Below are 16,793 nucleotides of genomic sequence, written 5' to 3'. Positions count from 1 at the left end.
AAACTACTCTCTACCTCTGTTTCTACCCTGGAGAAAAGAGAGTTGGGGATATAGCTCAGTGGTAGAGTGCTTGCCTAGCATGCTCAAGGCCCTGTGTTCTATCCCCAGCATTGAGGGAGAGGGAGACAAGAGATAGCAATAGTTCCCACCTCATAGGGTTGTTGTGAAGGTTAAATTAAGAGGTTAACTAGATTTCCTTTGGTCATAGTGGAATTTAAACACAACTCTTGCTGGCTTTAGAACCCAGGCTGTTGGCTACTATACTCTTATCAGTTAAAGAACTGTCTTTTTAAAAAACCTACTGAAATAATACAGTGCCACAATTTTGAGAGAGAACGAGGAAGGAGGGAGAGATAAAAGGAGGGAGTGTGGGGGGTGGGGAATATGTAGTTGTGTGTGTGTGTACAGTGTGTGGTGTCAGGAGCAGAAGAGACAGAACACCAGTTACCTGAAGGATATTGGTGTGTTTCTTTTTATCTAGTGGAGGATTTAAATGACAGAAACTGTAATTTAAAATATGGAGATCATTCCCCTGACAAACACAGAATGATCCTTTAATCCCTTCATCCTGAGTTTTGCAGGGTCTTTACCAAGGCAAAGATAGGTATTTCTTTTTCCTCTGCTTTGCTGTGTACTTGAACTGTCTTGAGCAGCAGTTGTATATTGTAGGTCATAGAACTTGGCATGCTATACATACTACTTAATGAATTCCAGAAATACATATTGATAGTACCATATACCTAACAATGCATCATATGATATAGACCATACAGTGTGTGTTACACCTTTTTTTGCAGAATTTGTAGTTAGATGTGAGTGGTTTGAGCTGTTTTTTGAGATCATTGAAGCAGACATTTTTGAGCTGTTCAGATATTCTGGGTTTGTGTGGGAACACATTATAGATAGTCAGTACATAATGGAATTTGTTCTTCTTCTTCCCCAGTCGTGCTGCATGGAAACAACCTGTTAGTGTTTGGAGGTACAGGCATCCCATTTGGTGAGAGCAACGGCAATGACGTCCATGTCTGTAATGTGAAGTATAAGCGATGGGCTTTACTCAGCTGTCGGGGGAAGAAACCCAGTCGTATATATGGACAGGTACCAATCTGTGGCCAGTTTTGGTGGGTGTATTTGTTCATAGTTTTATAGTCTAGAGGTGATATCAGAATATTTATATTGCTACCATTTTTCTTAAAAAATGGAGAATGAATTCAGTACAGTTAGAATTTGGTTTTGAGTTTTGGTGTGAAATTATAATTTGTAAATCTTGTCATTTCCCTCCTGTTTTCCTTACTCTTTGTTCCCAACCAATTTAGGGTCATGATCTAGACCTGTTTGGAAGTTGCTTTAAATGTTAGAACCTCAACCTATACCCCCCACCCTTAGTGAGAGAGTAGTCTCTTGTTTGGCTACAAACCTGTCATTTTTTCAGTGATAGGATTTTTTTTTCTTTTCTTTTTTGGTTCTGGGATTGAACTGAGGACCTCTTCCAGTGATAGGATTCTATGGAGAGCTTTCTCTACTAAGCACTTGGTTAAGAGACTTTTGCATGAATCTGAACTAAAACATTACTAGAGATTATATATGGAGATTACTTTTGCTTCAATTTAAAGTTTGTAAAGTTATATCCAGAAAGACAGGGAGCTACCCACCAAATATTAGACACTGTTGAGAGTAACAGCTAAACTTAAAATATCCAAGCTCTGACTTCTGATAAGTACTTCTAGGTTTAACTTTGAAAAGGTTACGTCCTAAACCTCTATATCCCACCACAGGAGGCACTTAAACTCTTAAGATGTGACCATGACAGTAGCTGAGTTTACATTGAAGAAGAGTCTTATGGAAAATATTAAGTCCCTGGAACTGTAAGCTCTGGACAGAATTCTGGTGGCTTATTTTCCTATCTGCTGCTGGTTTTTTCTTTTCTTTTTTTCGGTACTGGAGCTTGAACTCAGGGCCTACACTGTGAGCCACTCCACCAGCCCTTTTTTTTGTGTGTTAGGTTTTTCGAGATAGGGTCTCTAGAACTATTTGCCCAGACTGGCTTTGAACCACGAGCCCCCTGATCTCTGCCTCCTGAGTAGCTAGGATTACAGGCAAGAGCCACCAGTGCCTGGCAGATTTTTTTTTTCTTTTAATGATACTCTGATTGAGCCTAATTTATCCCACCACTAGGGAAGAGATTTACTTGGTTCTTAACACCATAAAGTTGTGGCATTGTACCTTGGACTTCCCAGAAGTCCTCTGGAAACCCGCCTGCTGTCTCAAGGCCTTTTTTTTCCCTTTTTTTGTGATACTGGGGCTTGAACTCAGGGCCTACACCTTGAGTCACTCCACCAGCCCTTATTTTTTGTGAAGGGTTTTTTTCAAGATAAGGTCTTGAGAACTATTTGCCTGGGTTGACTTTGGACCACAATCCTCCTGATCTCTGTCTCCTGCGTAGCTAGGATTACAGGCGTGAGGCACCGGCGCCCACCCTGCTGCTGCTTTTTAGGATTGTTTTTCTTCAGACTGCTGAGGAAAAGAAGCAAATTTCAGTGCATTGTTTATGCCCATGATCTAGACATTCTTAGCTGGGCCTCCAAGACCCATTTAACCCATGTCGTTCCAGGTAAAATTTACAAGTTTTGCCTTTCTAAAGGTAATCTCCAAGTTCTAAAAATAATTCCAATTAATTTTTAGTCCTTTAAAGTCCTGATATTGTATTGAATTTATTGATTTTGAGACAAGTCTCACTGTTGGAAGGTTGGCCTTGGCCTCTTAGGCTTGAGCGTCCTTCTACTTCAGGGCTCCTGAGTCATTGGGATTACAGGTGTGTGTTAGCACACCTGAGGGTCTGATAATTTATTTTATATATTTTATTTTTTGCTTGCTTGCTTGTGACAAAATCTCATTATGTAACCCAGGCTAGCCTTGAATTGACAATCCTCCTGCCTCAGCCTCCCGAGTGTTGGGATTGTACAACACCGTGCTTGGCTCAAAGTCTGATGCTTTAAAGGGTTAAAAGAGCAAGAGAATTTTACTAAGTCTGATTTGGGAACATCTAATAAATTTATATTCTTTAATCAAGTGTTAACTGGTCATTCTTGTTCACCTTATCCAGGCTATGGCCATCATCAATGGCTCCCTTTATGTGTTTGGGGGGACAACTGGCTACATTTATAGTACAGACCTGCACAAGTTAGATCTCAACACCAGAGAATGGACACAGCTGAAACCAAACAACCTGTCCTGTGACCTACCAGAAGAGAGGTGAGGTGATTGGATTAAAACATATTAAGTCTTTCTTACTGAGATTTGACCTCTTTCACAATATTGATAACATGAAGAAAACCAAAGAGCTAGCTGATAGTTAGATCCCAGGTCAGTGATAAGGAAATGTCTACTGCTGAGAAGGTGGTATTTTTCTCTGAACTATAGAAGTTTTTGCATGTTATTTCCTTGCTTTTTTTTATTACTTGGGTTCAAACTGAAGGCTTTGTGCTTGCAGAGCAGGCATTCTACTACTTGAGCCACACTTCCAGTCCAATCCCCTTGTATTTTTTAGTCTTGCTATAGTAGGAAATTAGTAACACTTGTAAGAAGAAACCAATGGTAGCTAAAGTCCATATTGGAGATCAGTGTGTGGTTATTGGATGGAAGGAAGGATGGATGGAAAGATGGATGATGGAGGGGTGGATGGATGGATGGGCTGATAGAAAGGTTATTCATATTAAGTCCTCTGTTAAACACTGCAATATCATACAATTCTCCCTGTCTTCTACAGTCCTAGATCTTTCACTTTTTCTTTCCTAATAATAGTTGCCTCTTCTCAGAATTAAACTTACTGAAAAACTTGAAATTATTTCCTCTTCTGTTTAAAAGCAGACAGTAAATAATTTTTTTATTCACTCTGTTTAGACTAATCCAATGTCACTTTATTGGGTTTAAGCAAAATGATTAGAAGGGCTGGGGAAGTACTTGTACTATAGTATAAGTACCTGTACTTTATTATAAGTTAGTGGGCTGCTTATTGCAGAACTGCTGCGAGAGCACTTGGTCTATTACTGGAATGATTTTTATATAACTAATTTTATCAGCACTAGGGCCTTCATGGAAAGAAGGAAATAAATTAAGTTTTCAAAGCATTTTCACATAGTTGCCTTCTTTGAATCATTTTATGAACATATAAATTTTTTCAGCCAGGAGGCTGAGGCAGAAGGATCCTGGGCCACATAGCGAGACCTATCTCAAAAAAGAAATTGTTTCAGTCTAGCTAGATTGCCTGGATAAAAGTTCTGGTAGGTGTTTCATAATATATTCACAGTTCTATGTAGCATAATTTTCCGACAAATAAGTAACATAATTTGAAAACTCATTGTCTCAGGTCTCTAATTATGAATAGATAATTTTTTGAAGCTCTGTAATAATTTCTCCCCTTATACAAAGATATCACAAAAAGATTATAGGAAATCTAGAAAATCCAAATAAGCAAAATGAAGAAAGAGCAAAATCTAAACAGAGATAACCAGGATTAACATTTTAGATTATGTCCGTATAGTCATTTGCTGTGCATATTTGTGTATCTTTTAAGCTCTAAATGAAGTTATAGCCTTTCTGCTCGTGTATAATAGATTTTTTTCTGTTAATGTTATGAAAAGAAGTTCTTAATATATTAACCATCCTCTGTGTCTGCATTCCTTTTTCTTTTCTGTTTTCTTGGTGTTTTGGCGGTACTGTGCTGAACTCAGGGCTGCTCTACCACTTGAGCCATGCCCCCAGCTAGGCCTGCATTATATTGATTGTGTACAAGTCCATTTTATATAAATTCATTTAACCAATTCACTGTTGTTAAGTACTGAAGTTATTTCTAATAATTTATCATGATTCAATAAAAAATCTTACAGGTAAATCTTTGGTAGCTTATTTCTCAATTATAAACATTTTATTGTATATTTTCAGATACAGACATGAAATCGCTCATGATGGGCAGAGGATTTACATCTTGGGAGGTGGTACCTCTTGGACAGCTTATTCCTTAAACAAGGTATACTGTTTTTTAGAAGAGAGAAGGAGGATAGACAGAGGCATATATCATACTAAGCAGGATAATTCTGTTACTTTACGTTTTTGAAGTTTTGAGCAGCCTCTTCAGCAACACCTGTTTTACAGTAGATGTCTTTTATGCTAGAAAGTTGAACTCTGTGCTCCCAATAGGCTTTCTAGTTGACAGGTACATTTATCATATGCTGAAAATATTTTATGAAAATTATCCCTTATGCTGGATGAAGAAAGTTGACTAGAAGGAAGGTGCAGTAGCTTGAATGGAGCAACAGAACCAGGATTTTCAGCATGTCACATCCCTCTCGTTGTCAGTGCTGTGTATCTAAAAAGAATAGGTGTGTTTAGGACTGCACATCCTTAACTTTAGAAAGCCAAGCTCTGAAAGGCTTTTATTCATCCATTCCTGTGGCATTTCTAAAATGTCATGATTACTAATCCCCAGGGAAATCCCAGGCTGTAAACTTCCTGGTCTGCCTTGGAACCTTAATGATCTTCTCAAATTTGTCAAAATTGCATTTCCCTTTTTCCTTACTAGCAACACTTGCTTTTTTGTTGTTATAAAAATGAAACAATTCACTGTAGAAAATGTGGAAGTTTCGGAATAGCACACAGAAGAAAATCAGTAATCATGCACCTTTGCTTCTCTTTCCAACTCTTTTCCCAATTTTTTTCTGTGAATTTTGAAAATGAATATCATATATGTGCTTAATTTTCAACTGCCTCATTTAACATTTGCCTTACAAATGTTATCAGAGAAAAGCAAAGGAAAAGAAGCGTTTTCAACCAAAAATATGTTTATGCAGGCTGTGTTGTTAAAAGTCCAGTTTTCTACTGTTTCAATTTTCCTGAAACTTCTCTAAAAACTAAAGTCTGTTTTTAAAAATCCATTCTCAGTCTAGCTAAGATTACAGTTCTTTATCTGTTTGTATGTTCTTTTCTGTCTTCAAGATCCACGCATACAACCTTGAAACAAATGCATGGGAGGAAATTGCAACAAAACCTCATGAGAAAATAGGTAAGTTTAAAATACGATTCATTTGTCTTTAGCAAATGTATTTCATATTTCTACTTGTTTGATGAAGGAAAGAGTAATTTTCTTGAGTATGTGGCATTAGAAATTACTGTGTTCCTTACCTCAGTTATTACTCTTCCTTAGCAAGTGAGCAAAGAGATTTTTTTTAAATTTATTTTTTCTTTTTCTTTTATTATTCATATGTGCATACAAGGCTTGGTTCATTTCTCCCCCTTGCCCCCACCCCCTCAATACCCAGCAGAAACTATTTTGCCCTTATTTCTAATTTTGTTGTAGAGAGAGTATAAGCAATAACAGGAAGGAACAAGGGTTTTTGCTGGTTGAGATAAGGATAGCTATACAGGGCATTGACTCACATTGATTTCCTGTGCGTGGGTGTTACCTTCTAGGTTAATTCTTTTAACCTTTTAAAAGAATCTAACCTTTTCTCTAGTACCTGTTCCCCTTTTCCTATTGGCCTCAGTTGCTTTTAAGGTATCTGCTTTAGTTTCTCTGCGTTAAGGGCAACAAATTTTAGCTAATTCTTTAGGTGTCTTACCTATCCTCACCCCTCCCTTGTGTGCTCTTGCTTTTATCATGTGCTCATAGTCTAATCCCATTGTTGTGTTTGCCCTTGATCTAATGTCCGCATATGAGGGAGAACATACGATTTTTGGTCTTTTGGGCCAGGCTAACCTCACTCAGAATGATGTTCTCCAATTCCATCCATTTACCAGCGAATGATAACATTTCGTTCTTCATGGCTGCATAAAATTCCATTGTGTATAGATACCACATTTTCTTAATCCATTCTTCAGTGGTGGGGCATCTTGGCTGTTTCCATAACTTGGCTATTGTGAATAGTGCTGCAATAAACATGGGTGTGCAGGTGCTCTGGGGTAACCTGTGTCACATTATTTTGGGTATATCCCCAAGAGTGGTATTGCTGGATCAAATGGTAGATCGATGTCCAGCTTTTTAAGTAGCCTCCAAATTTTTTTCCAGAGTGGTTGTACTAGTCTACATTCCCACCAACAGTGTAAGAGGGTTCCTTTTTCCCCACATCCTCGCCAACACCTGTTGGTGGTGGTGTTGCTGATGATGGCTATTCTAACAGGGGTGAGGTGGAATCTTAGTGTGGTTTTAATTTGCATTTCCTTTGTTGCTAGAGATGGTGAGCATTTTTTCATGTGTTTTTGGGCCATTTGAATTTCTTCTTTTGAGAAAGTTCTGTTTAGTTCACTTGCCCATTTCTTTATTGGTTCATTAGTTTTGGGAGAATTTAGTTTTTTAAGTTCCCTATATATTCTGGTTATCAGTCCTTTGTCTGATGTATAGTTGGCAAATATTTTCTCCCACTCTGTGGGTGTTCTCTTCAGTTTAGAGACCATTTCTTTTGATGCACAGAAGCTTTTTAGCTTTATGAGGTCCCATTTATCTATGCTATCTCTTAGTTGCTGTGCTGCTGGGGTTTCATTGAGAAAGTTCTTACCTATTCCTACTAACTCCAGAGTATTTCCTACTCTTTCTTGTATCAACTTAAGAGTTTGGGGTCTGATATTAAGATCCTTGATCCATTTTGAGTTAATCTTGGTATAGGGTGATATACATGGATCTGGTTTCAGTTTTTTGCAGACTGCTAACCAGTTTTCCCAGCAGTTTTTGTTGAAGAGGCTGCTATTTCTCCATCGTATATTTTTAGCTCCTTTGTCAAAGACAAGTTGGTTATAGTTGTGTGGCTTCATATCTGGGTCCTCTATTCTGTTCCACTGGTCTTCATGTCTGTTTTTGTGCCAGTACCATGCTGTTTTTATTGTTAGTGCTTTGTAATGTAGTTTGAAGTCAGGTATTGTGATACCTCCTGCATTGTTCTTTTGACTGAGTATTGCCTTGGCTATTCGTGGCCTCTTGTGTTTCCATATAAATTTAACAGTAGATTTTTCAATCTCTTTAATGAATGTCATTGGAATTTTGATGGGAATTGCATTAAACATGTAGATTACTTTTGGGAGTATAGATATTTTTACTATGTTGATTCTACCAATCCATGAGCATGGGAGATCTCTCCACTTTCTATAGTCTTCTTCAGTCTCTTTCTTCAGAAATGTATAGTTTTCCTTGTAGAGGTCTTTCACATCTTTTGTTAGGTTTACCCCTAGGTATTTGATTTTTTTTGAGGCTATTGTAAATGGAATTGTTTTCATACATTCTTTTTCCGTTTGCTCATTGTTAGTGTATAGAAATGCTAATGATTTTTCTATGTTGATTTTATATCCTGCTACCTGAGCAAAGAGAATTTTAAAAGGGACTACTGAATTCTGTGACACAAGAGGTAAAATATAGGCAGGATAAAAAACAGGAGTTTAAATAAAAATCTACCCATCTCTTTGGGGGTCAAACGCTTGGGAAAGCCACTTTGTGTCCCCCTACCCTATTTTGCTTCCCTGGCCTCTTAGCTTGTGTTGCTGTGATGAGATGACTTCCAGTGACTTTCAGAATAAGCAAGAATTGGAAGAACTAGTCAGTGTTTATTAAATGATGCTTATTAAAGGGATTGTTTTGAGTTGCTCATGGTATGTTTCTTTATGTCACGTCAATGTCATTCCTTGTCTTCCTGTAAATAATGGGATTTCTGTGTTTATGTGTTTGGTAGGTTTTCCTGCAGCCCGAAGATGTCACAGTTGTGTTCAAATAAAAAATGGTAAGGATTTTTAATGACATTTTGATTCCATTCGTAATTGTGTCTGCTGAGAGTGACTGATTTCCTAATGACAGCTCCAATTACTTTGGGAAGCATCTATTTCTTGTAGTTTAAACTGAAAGAGAAATCTAAAGAGTTATGCCTCCCTTAGCAGTTTTCATAATGTAAACTAGTATAGTGTCTGGGTTCCCTCAGTTATAAGAGAGCTCAAAAATTGGTGATAAATAAACTTTTATTGTACTACCTGATCTTTCAGCACTCAACCTCAGTAGATGTCTGTGGTTATGGTTTGTAACACTAATAATAGTGACTGCTTATACAATAAGACCTCAGTGGACATTGTATTACAATTGTAATAACTCCTTCAGAATGTTATTTCATATTTATTCTGTTCTCTGTCTGATGTCAAATAAAATTCAGCTCATTCTTTGGTCCCATATTACAACGAAAGCATTATATAGCTTTAGAAAGCAGCAGTGGATACTTTATCAAAGAGGGGTAAATGACTCTTCTTTGGATAATCTTCCTGTCTTAATTTGCAGATTATTTTACAGTTTGATATATCTCTTGATGTTTTTTCTGGGAGGGAGAGGTATATAAGTGAGTTTGATAGCTTGCATCCTTTCGACAGCCTAATTCAGATTTAACTGGCATTATTCTGCTGTCTCTAGTACAGAGGGGCTTTTTATTGTGCTTCTGCTTTTTGGATAAGATTTATAGATAGTGGCATTGTTGAGCTTTGCTTCCCTTGTCTGAGAATGGAGCTGTGGTTTAAAGTTTTCCTTGATTCCTAGCCAAAAAAGTTTCTAGTGTATTTTATAGCTTAACTAAATATTGGCTTAAACTTGATCTACACCTCAATTAAAACATATATTCATTTGCTTTTTTGAGGATAATCACCATACAAATTCAGCCTTAGTTCTGGGCATTTAGTTTGAAGATTCACATAGCCTTTGTTACAAGTTGATTAATTAGTTTCAACTAACTGATTTTGTGAAAACAAAAGCAACATCCACCTTTCCCTTTGGGAAAATTGTATTCCTGACAAAGAGATATACAAGTCAGATAGAGCTTCAGAATGTTTCCTTTCTGATGAAGAAAGCTAGAAAAACCTCTTTTATGCCCATAAACGACACACGCAGCTAATGTTTCTCCTCAGGTTAACTGTCACCTGGAAGACATTTGTTTCTAAACAGATAAATGTATATTTTTTCTAGGATCTTAGAAGATCTTTAAGGAAGAGTTTGCAAACTGGTGGTCTGTAGATGTGTTTGTTTGGATCCTATGTTTGTTGATTTTTTTAAAAAAAAAATTAGTGGCCAATACTTAAAAGCAAAATGTTTCATTAAAAAACAAACAAACAACAACAACAAACCCAGATTTTCAGCTTCTCTTGAAAAATGGTAAGATCCAGCAGTGGCTGCCCTGAATCCCTCCATGCTGTCAGTTACTGGAGCTACACAGCCGTCCCCTCTGTTGGAGCATGCCCAGTCCTCTTTTTTTTTTTTTCCTAGACTTCCAGGTTCTGGGACTAGAACCCAGAGGTATTTGAATTGAGAACTGTGACATGAAGCCCCCTTAGAGGTTCACACCTTAGGCCCAATAAAGTGTCCCAGTTCCATTAAGGGACAAAGCATCAATATGAAATACCACATGGCTAAAGTCCTGTTATGGGACAATCCACTTAATTGACAATCCACAAACTGCCGTGTGACCCTCTGCAAAACATGCTATATAGTCTCTGCTTGGTTCCTCTATATGATCTTGGCTTTCTCTTTCCTTGATAGATGTATTTATTTGTGGGGGCTACAATGGAGAAGTGATCCTAGGAGATATCTGGAAGTTGAATTTGCAGACTTTCCAGTGGGTTAAACTCCCTGCTACCATGCCGGAGCCAGTTTATTTCCACTGTGCGGCTGTTACACCAGTAAGTGGTTATTTTCATATCTTCTTGATGTAGTTGAAGATAAGGAAACCTTTTAGATATATGTCAAGAAAAAGATGCTGATATTGGTAAACCTTAGGTTAAAAATGTGTTTTTAAAACTTCCTTTTGAAGCCAGCTCTTCCTCTGAGAAAATGGGAGAAAAATATCCAAATTTAAAAGAACAAAATAACATAGAAGAAACACTGCATGTGGCATTTTAGGCCTTGACAGTGAATTCAAACATGTTTCCTGGGACAGCAGAATAGTTTTGCCCTCTAATATCTTATTATTAAAGATACCACTACAAAGACTTTTATTTTCATCTTTGCAGTCCTAGCACTTGGCACTTTAGATACTTATTGTAGTCTAAATCTAATGTTAGCAAAAAGTGAAGCTGTTTGTATTTGAAGTAAAACAAACAAAAGCACTATAGGACTGGGCATGGTGGTATATGTCTATAATTCCAGCATTTGGGAGGCTGAGGTGGAAGGATGACTTGCATTCAGGAGTTTGAGACCAACCTAGGCAATATAGTGAAACCCTGTCTCAAAAAAATAAACGGAAAACTCTTGTTTTTTTCCAGTTAAGTGAATTGTCCCATTCATTATTTAAGCCTATCTCAATTTCTACATATATGTTGGGATCAGTGAGAAATTCTTTTTTTTTTTTTTTTTTTTTTTTTTTTTGTGGTGCTGAGGATTGAACCTAGATCCTTTGATGTACATGCTAGTCAAGTGGTCTACCACTGAGTCACACCCACAGCCCAAGAAATTCTTTGTTTCATCTCGAGTCAATTTACTATGCTGAGTCCTCACCTTGGTATCTATTTCTCTTGAATTTAACTTGTCCTCTTTTAATTACCATCTGTTCATAGGCTGGTTGCATGTACATTCATGGAGGAGTGGTGAACATCCATGAAAACAAACGGACTGGGTCATTGTTTAAGATCTGGCTGGTGGTACCTAGCCTGCTGGAACTGGCATGGGAGAAGCTACTCACGGCCTTCCCCAACTTGGCAAACCTCTCCCGAACACAGCTTCTGCACCTTGGACTAACACAGGGACTCATCGAGCGCTTGAAATGAGGATTTCTGGACTGTTCATTGATACTGGAACTGTTAATTTAAAGAGACTCCTTTATTTATGGGCAGTGTAGAATGTGCTACAAAGAGGATTGGTTACCCTGATCAAGGCCTTATTCAGAAAATACATCAGATGCCTTTCTGTAAATTGGTTTTTAAGTTTATGGACATCTCACTTTCCCATGTGCTTTTGTTCTTTGCTTCTCTCCCTCCTGCCCCAACACACATTCATACACTAATGTATTCCCTCTTTCTTGGTGGACTTGAGGGAAAAGTCTGAAAGTACCTTAATAATGTTAGGAAACAAGATAAGGCAAAGAAGTTTTTCAAAAAGAATTCTGAACATATTGAACACATCAGTCAATGCACTACAAATTAAAGCATCATCATCAAAAGTAAATAAATAAAATTTAAAAATCCAGCAACAGCAACAATAGTAGTTTGGGGGACAGAAAGAGAACAGGCTAACCTTAAGAATCCCGCAGGTCATGCATAAACCTGGATATTAAATTGGTGTTTCCAAGGTGTGTCCAAGTGAGTAGTTGGATGTAATGACAGCAGTAGTTGACATCTCTTGCTGTTGAGAGACCTAACCCTACCCTTTGGCTTTGGAGGAAAGTTAGGCAGGTTGGCAACTCCTGGTTAGTGATTTTTTTTCTCATTTTTAATGTGCCAGCAGTGGTGAGAGTTGGCTTGTCAGAAAACTTAATGTTTGTTCATGGGCATGCTCTTTGTTCTTGCTCTTAGAAATTATGGCACCATAAGTGTTTCCGATTGAGAAATAATATTGTCAAATCAAAGTCCTTCAGGGAAGTTTTGAGATTCTTCTATGCTTATGAATGGACTTAAATATCTCTCTGACTTCATGGGGAATCATAGATCCTAAGTATGTGGTGTCAATGCCATGGGACAGGAGAGCAGTGCAGAGAGTCTGCCCTCTTGAAATATGGGGACTGGGCTCTGGCTGGGCCAGTGGGTTTTGCTGTCAGAACTTGTTTCTCTTCTAATCCCGAATCAAGTCCCATTTTCTTAGGCAACTGGTCCTCGATTCTCCCCTTAACTTGTTGCCTCCTTTTCTGCTTTAACGTGCATGGTGCTGAAATTATCTAATATTTGGATAAAAGATCTTTAGGGAAAAGCCACAGATCATCCTTCCTGAAGAATCAAGTATCATTTCAAGACTGGCATAAGGAAAGAATGAAACCAAGTACCTTTGCTTTTTTGCTGTGAGGTTTTAGTTGACTTGGTTTGCTTTGGTAATTCTAAAAAGAAAAATGACTGAAGTTTTCAGCTGCTTTGCCCTTAGGCTGCTTGAGGAGTTGAGTGTGTCACTTGCCGTGAGCATTTGGGTGTCCCCTGGTGACTCAAGGTGCTGAGGGCATGCAGGAGGGGACAGAGCTGGCCCTCCCACAGTCCCCTAACAACAGGAGACTCACGGCAAGATTTGGGATACATTTGTTCTTTAAGTGCCTCTTTTCCACCTAGCTTTTAAAGTATTCTTCTTTTTCTTTTACCCCAGAAGGGATTGCTTTAGCTTATTGTGGATTTAAAATCACTTTTGAGTTATGGCTAAAGTTACTATCGTGTTCAGTTCTGGGGAAAAAGAAACCATGGCCTCTAGAATTCGTACTCCTAATCTCTAGGCCTTATGATAGCCCATCTGTGTTGGATTTAGTTAATGCAGCCTGTATTCTGCAGTCTTGTGATAAGCCCTCATCTGGGGAATGAGGAGTGTGAGGGAGAGGCAAGAAAAGGAGCATCCCCCATGTCTTGCCATTTCCAGTCCCCAGGCCACATTCAACCTCTCACTACCCCCTGCCAGGCTTGCTTCCCAGAAGGGGTCTCTCTAGAGCAAGTCAGTCTGAGCAGCTCCCTTAGCTCAGAATGGAACTTTGCTGTGTGACTCTAGCCTCATCTCTCACATGTGGTAGAATTGTATCCCAAAGTAAACAAGTCATGCTTTCTAGGGGAGCAAATGGATTTTTTGTCACTGGTTTATACAGGGATCAGAGACTGAATGCTTTAGACTTCCATGGTCTTCGGGATATAAGCAAGCCTCTGGTTCTGCTACACCAGAAAGTTGGAGAAAGGGGTCTTATTCAAGCCACACTTGCTGATAATCCTTTTTAAGCCTTCTGAGGGCAGTCTTCTTTGAGATAGATGTTGGAAACCTGACAGCAAAGACCTGTGTGTTTTAAAAGTATAGTTGTCTAGTATGGCCAGCTCTGAGTGCACATCTGCACGCGTTCTGAATACCAAATTGAAACTGTAGGTATGAAGACTTAAATGAAGATGACTGGGCTCTATGTACGGGTCACAAGGCATTTAATGTATCTATAGTCAGTGAATTCCCAACACTGTTACCTGATTTGGGCCAGGTTTGAGGTACTCCCAGCTGTCTTCCTGCAGTCCTGGGAAACTAAGTGCAATATAGAGAAACACACATGGATATATACAGATTATGTAGAGGGTGTGACTATAAAGCAGCTACACTATAAAGCAGCTACACTACTTTTTTTAATCTGTCTTGGGGAAGTCAGTTCACTAGAGTAAAATTATACCAAGAATTTTTGATGTAATCATAAGCTGACTCTTGATAAAGCTGGATTTTGAAGTCCTTGTTTTCCTACCCCAGTTCATAGAAATTCTTGTTCTTGGATTTGTTAGAATTGAGATATTGTCCCAGTCATTTCTGTGCTGTCATGTTTGCATGTCTTATCCAGGAACAAGGAAGTCCACTTGCAAGGTGGTTCCTAAATGGAGAATTAAAACCTAATATTTAGTAATACCAGTTTTCCCATCTATACAGTAATTTATCTGGTAATGTACTACTTTAGTAAATGACAAAAATGATGCTTTCTTCATTTAATAAAGCATATTCCACACCATGGAAAAAACTACATGTCAATATAGAATTGATTGACATTTTAAGTATTCTTTGAGGACTAAACAAAACTCTCTTTCACTGGCAGAATCTTCTTTCTTCAGGATCCAATGACTTGATTAAAATTTTACTCTACACCATTCATGTCCACTACATAGCTAGATTTAATAGTGCAATTATAAGCATATTAACATTTCTAAGCAAAAGGTATGTTGACAGTGACCTTTGGTACCCAGAGTAGCAACAGTAAAGCACAGATAATTGAAATCCATAGATAATCAGTGTTTCAACTGAAGAATTGATTCATTTATATTTCTTTTCCCTCCTTGTCCCTTTCCCACAAACACCTCCTTTTCGATGAGATGAATAATTCGAAAAAGAAAAGGCTTACAGAGGGGCTAGCAACCAGCCAACACATAAGCAGCCCAATGAACTGAGCTGAGCTGTGTAGGACAACTGATTACTATTGAGTGCACAAATGAAGCACAGGTGATAACCCTCAGTTATCAGCATGATCTCCTGCCCAAGTTCTGGACTGTCTGTCCTGAACCCCCAAAGAACTCAGCACCTGTGGGAAGAGAAAGCTGTATATGACAGACACAGGAAATCCCATCATTTGAACACATTTCATTGACTTTTGATCCATCTTTGCTTTTTTTTTTTTTTTTTTCCTTTCTTTGGAGGTATTTTCTCCAGTCCTATAGCTTGGCATGGAACAAAGTTTGGATTATACTTTCTATGTTGGTCTTCATATCCTGTAAAAGCAGTTTGTTTTATGTGGTCTTAACAGATATTTAGAAAGTGGCACAGGTTACTGAATTATCTACCTGCCAGCATTCTGATGTAGCACAAAAAGCCATTTTAATTTTTTTTTTCATTTTTCTGGCATTGAGCTCCAGGGTGGATGAGGGTTTGTGGGTTTATGACCATAAGTTCCAGTAAGTGGTCACCATTAGTGTAAATTGCTTTGATTCCCCAAATGCCTTGGAACTCTGGGAGCATTGGCAGGGTCTGAGGTAGGCGCCATGAGACTCACATGGCTACCAGATCATGCCGGCAGTGGCATTTCCTTCTAAGGTTGTGAAATATGGCAGAAAGCCACCTCTTCCCTTGTCTTGTGTTATAAGCAGAAGTTATAAGTCGTGCTTCAAAAGTGGTGCCATCTTTTTGGTGTAATTTCATGTTTTCAATTTTTTTAAACTTTTGAGAAGTTCGTTAAAGGCCCTACTTAGTCTATGTACAGGGTGAGTCAGAGGCAGTTTTCAGAGACAAGGCCAATTTCACCAAGCAGTAGTAATTGCTATATTGCTAGTTACACATGGGGAACACAAAGGAAGCAGCAGAAAGCACACTGACTCTCTGTAAAGCCCCTTCCTGTACAGAGTCTGCACAGGCAGAATGCAGGCATCTCCCTGTGAAGGCACCTTCAGTGACTGTCACTGGAAGAATCGGGCAAGAAAGGGAAGCCTGTCTCTAGAATGCAGTCTCTGAGGGGTGGGGTAGGCTTTGCTTCTCCTACAGAGAATGCTGGGGCCATACACAATGCTTGCCTTACTTTAAAGCTATTTGCCACAGTCCTGTTAAATAGTGTGGAAGTCCTTTTGCAGTCTGGTGTGCATGCCATATGATCAGGACAGCTTTTCCACCTCCCCCCAGTTTCCTACGAGCAAGTAGGAAGTGTAGTGAATTTACCCTGAAATGTCCAATCTGTATTTATGTACCTTGTCAGTGTTTTGCTGTTGGTTTTCTAAAAACAATCTGATCAATAAATCTTGTCCAAATCTATTTGTTTCAGGCCACCATGATTGTGTGACAGTAATTTGTGTGTACATGAGCTCACCTATTTGATAGCATCAGTCCCACCCTTCTACCGCCCTTTACTGTCCTCCAGTGTGGCTTTCCTCTGTAGTATCTGTGAGTCATCTCCCCTTCCCCACCTGCATCTGATTTGGGCTCTTCTGTCTGCTTACCATCTGGAGCTCCTGGACACATGGTTGCTCCCTCCCTCAACAGGGGGGGCAGGCCACACTCCCTCATTTCCTCTTACTGCCTATCCCATAGTCCTCAAAACACTGCTGGATGGGTTTGGATGGGCGTATCTAGACTTTTTTGAAGGGCTGGAGGACCTTTAGGGAATTTGAACGGA

The 16,793-nt window shown here is 38.7% G+C and overlaps 1 protein-coding gene across 4 annotated transcripts in view; it reads left to right on the top strand.

The window, feature by feature from the left end:
• The window catches only part of Klhdc10 (kelch domain containing 10), a 59,030-nt gene extending 42,598 nt beyond the window's left edge, over positions 1-16,432 (top strand). For all 4 annotated transcript variants that reach the window (XM_020183797.2, XM_074063167.1, XM_020183796.2 and 1 more), the window contains 7 exons: positions 944-1,098; positions 3,104-3,252; positions 4,942-5,026; positions 5,992-6,058; positions 8,709-8,756; positions 10,544-10,683; positions 11,557-16,432. In XM_020183797.2, coding sequence (XP_020039386.1) covers positions 944-1,098; positions 3,104-3,252; positions 4,942-5,026; positions 5,992-6,058; positions 8,709-8,756; positions 10,544-10,683; positions 11,557-11,766 — 854 coding nt within the window. In that variant the 3' untranslated portion in view covers positions 11,767-16,432. The remainder of the gene's footprint in view (positions 1-943; positions 1,099-3,103; positions 3,253-4,941; positions 5,027-5,991; positions 6,059-8,708; positions 8,757-10,543; positions 10,684-11,556) is intronic.
• The last annotated feature ends 361 nt before the right edge of the window (positions 16,433-16,793 follow it).

Source organism: Castor canadensis, chromosome 2 (assembly GCF_047511655.1).
Source record: "Castor canadensis chromosome 2, mCasCan1.hap1v2, whole genome shotgun sequence".
NCBI classification, from domain to species: Eukaryota; Metazoa; Chordata; class Mammalia; order Rodentia; family Castoridae; genus Castor; species Castor canadensis.
This window is presented reverse-complemented; position numbering and strand designations above follow the sequence as displayed.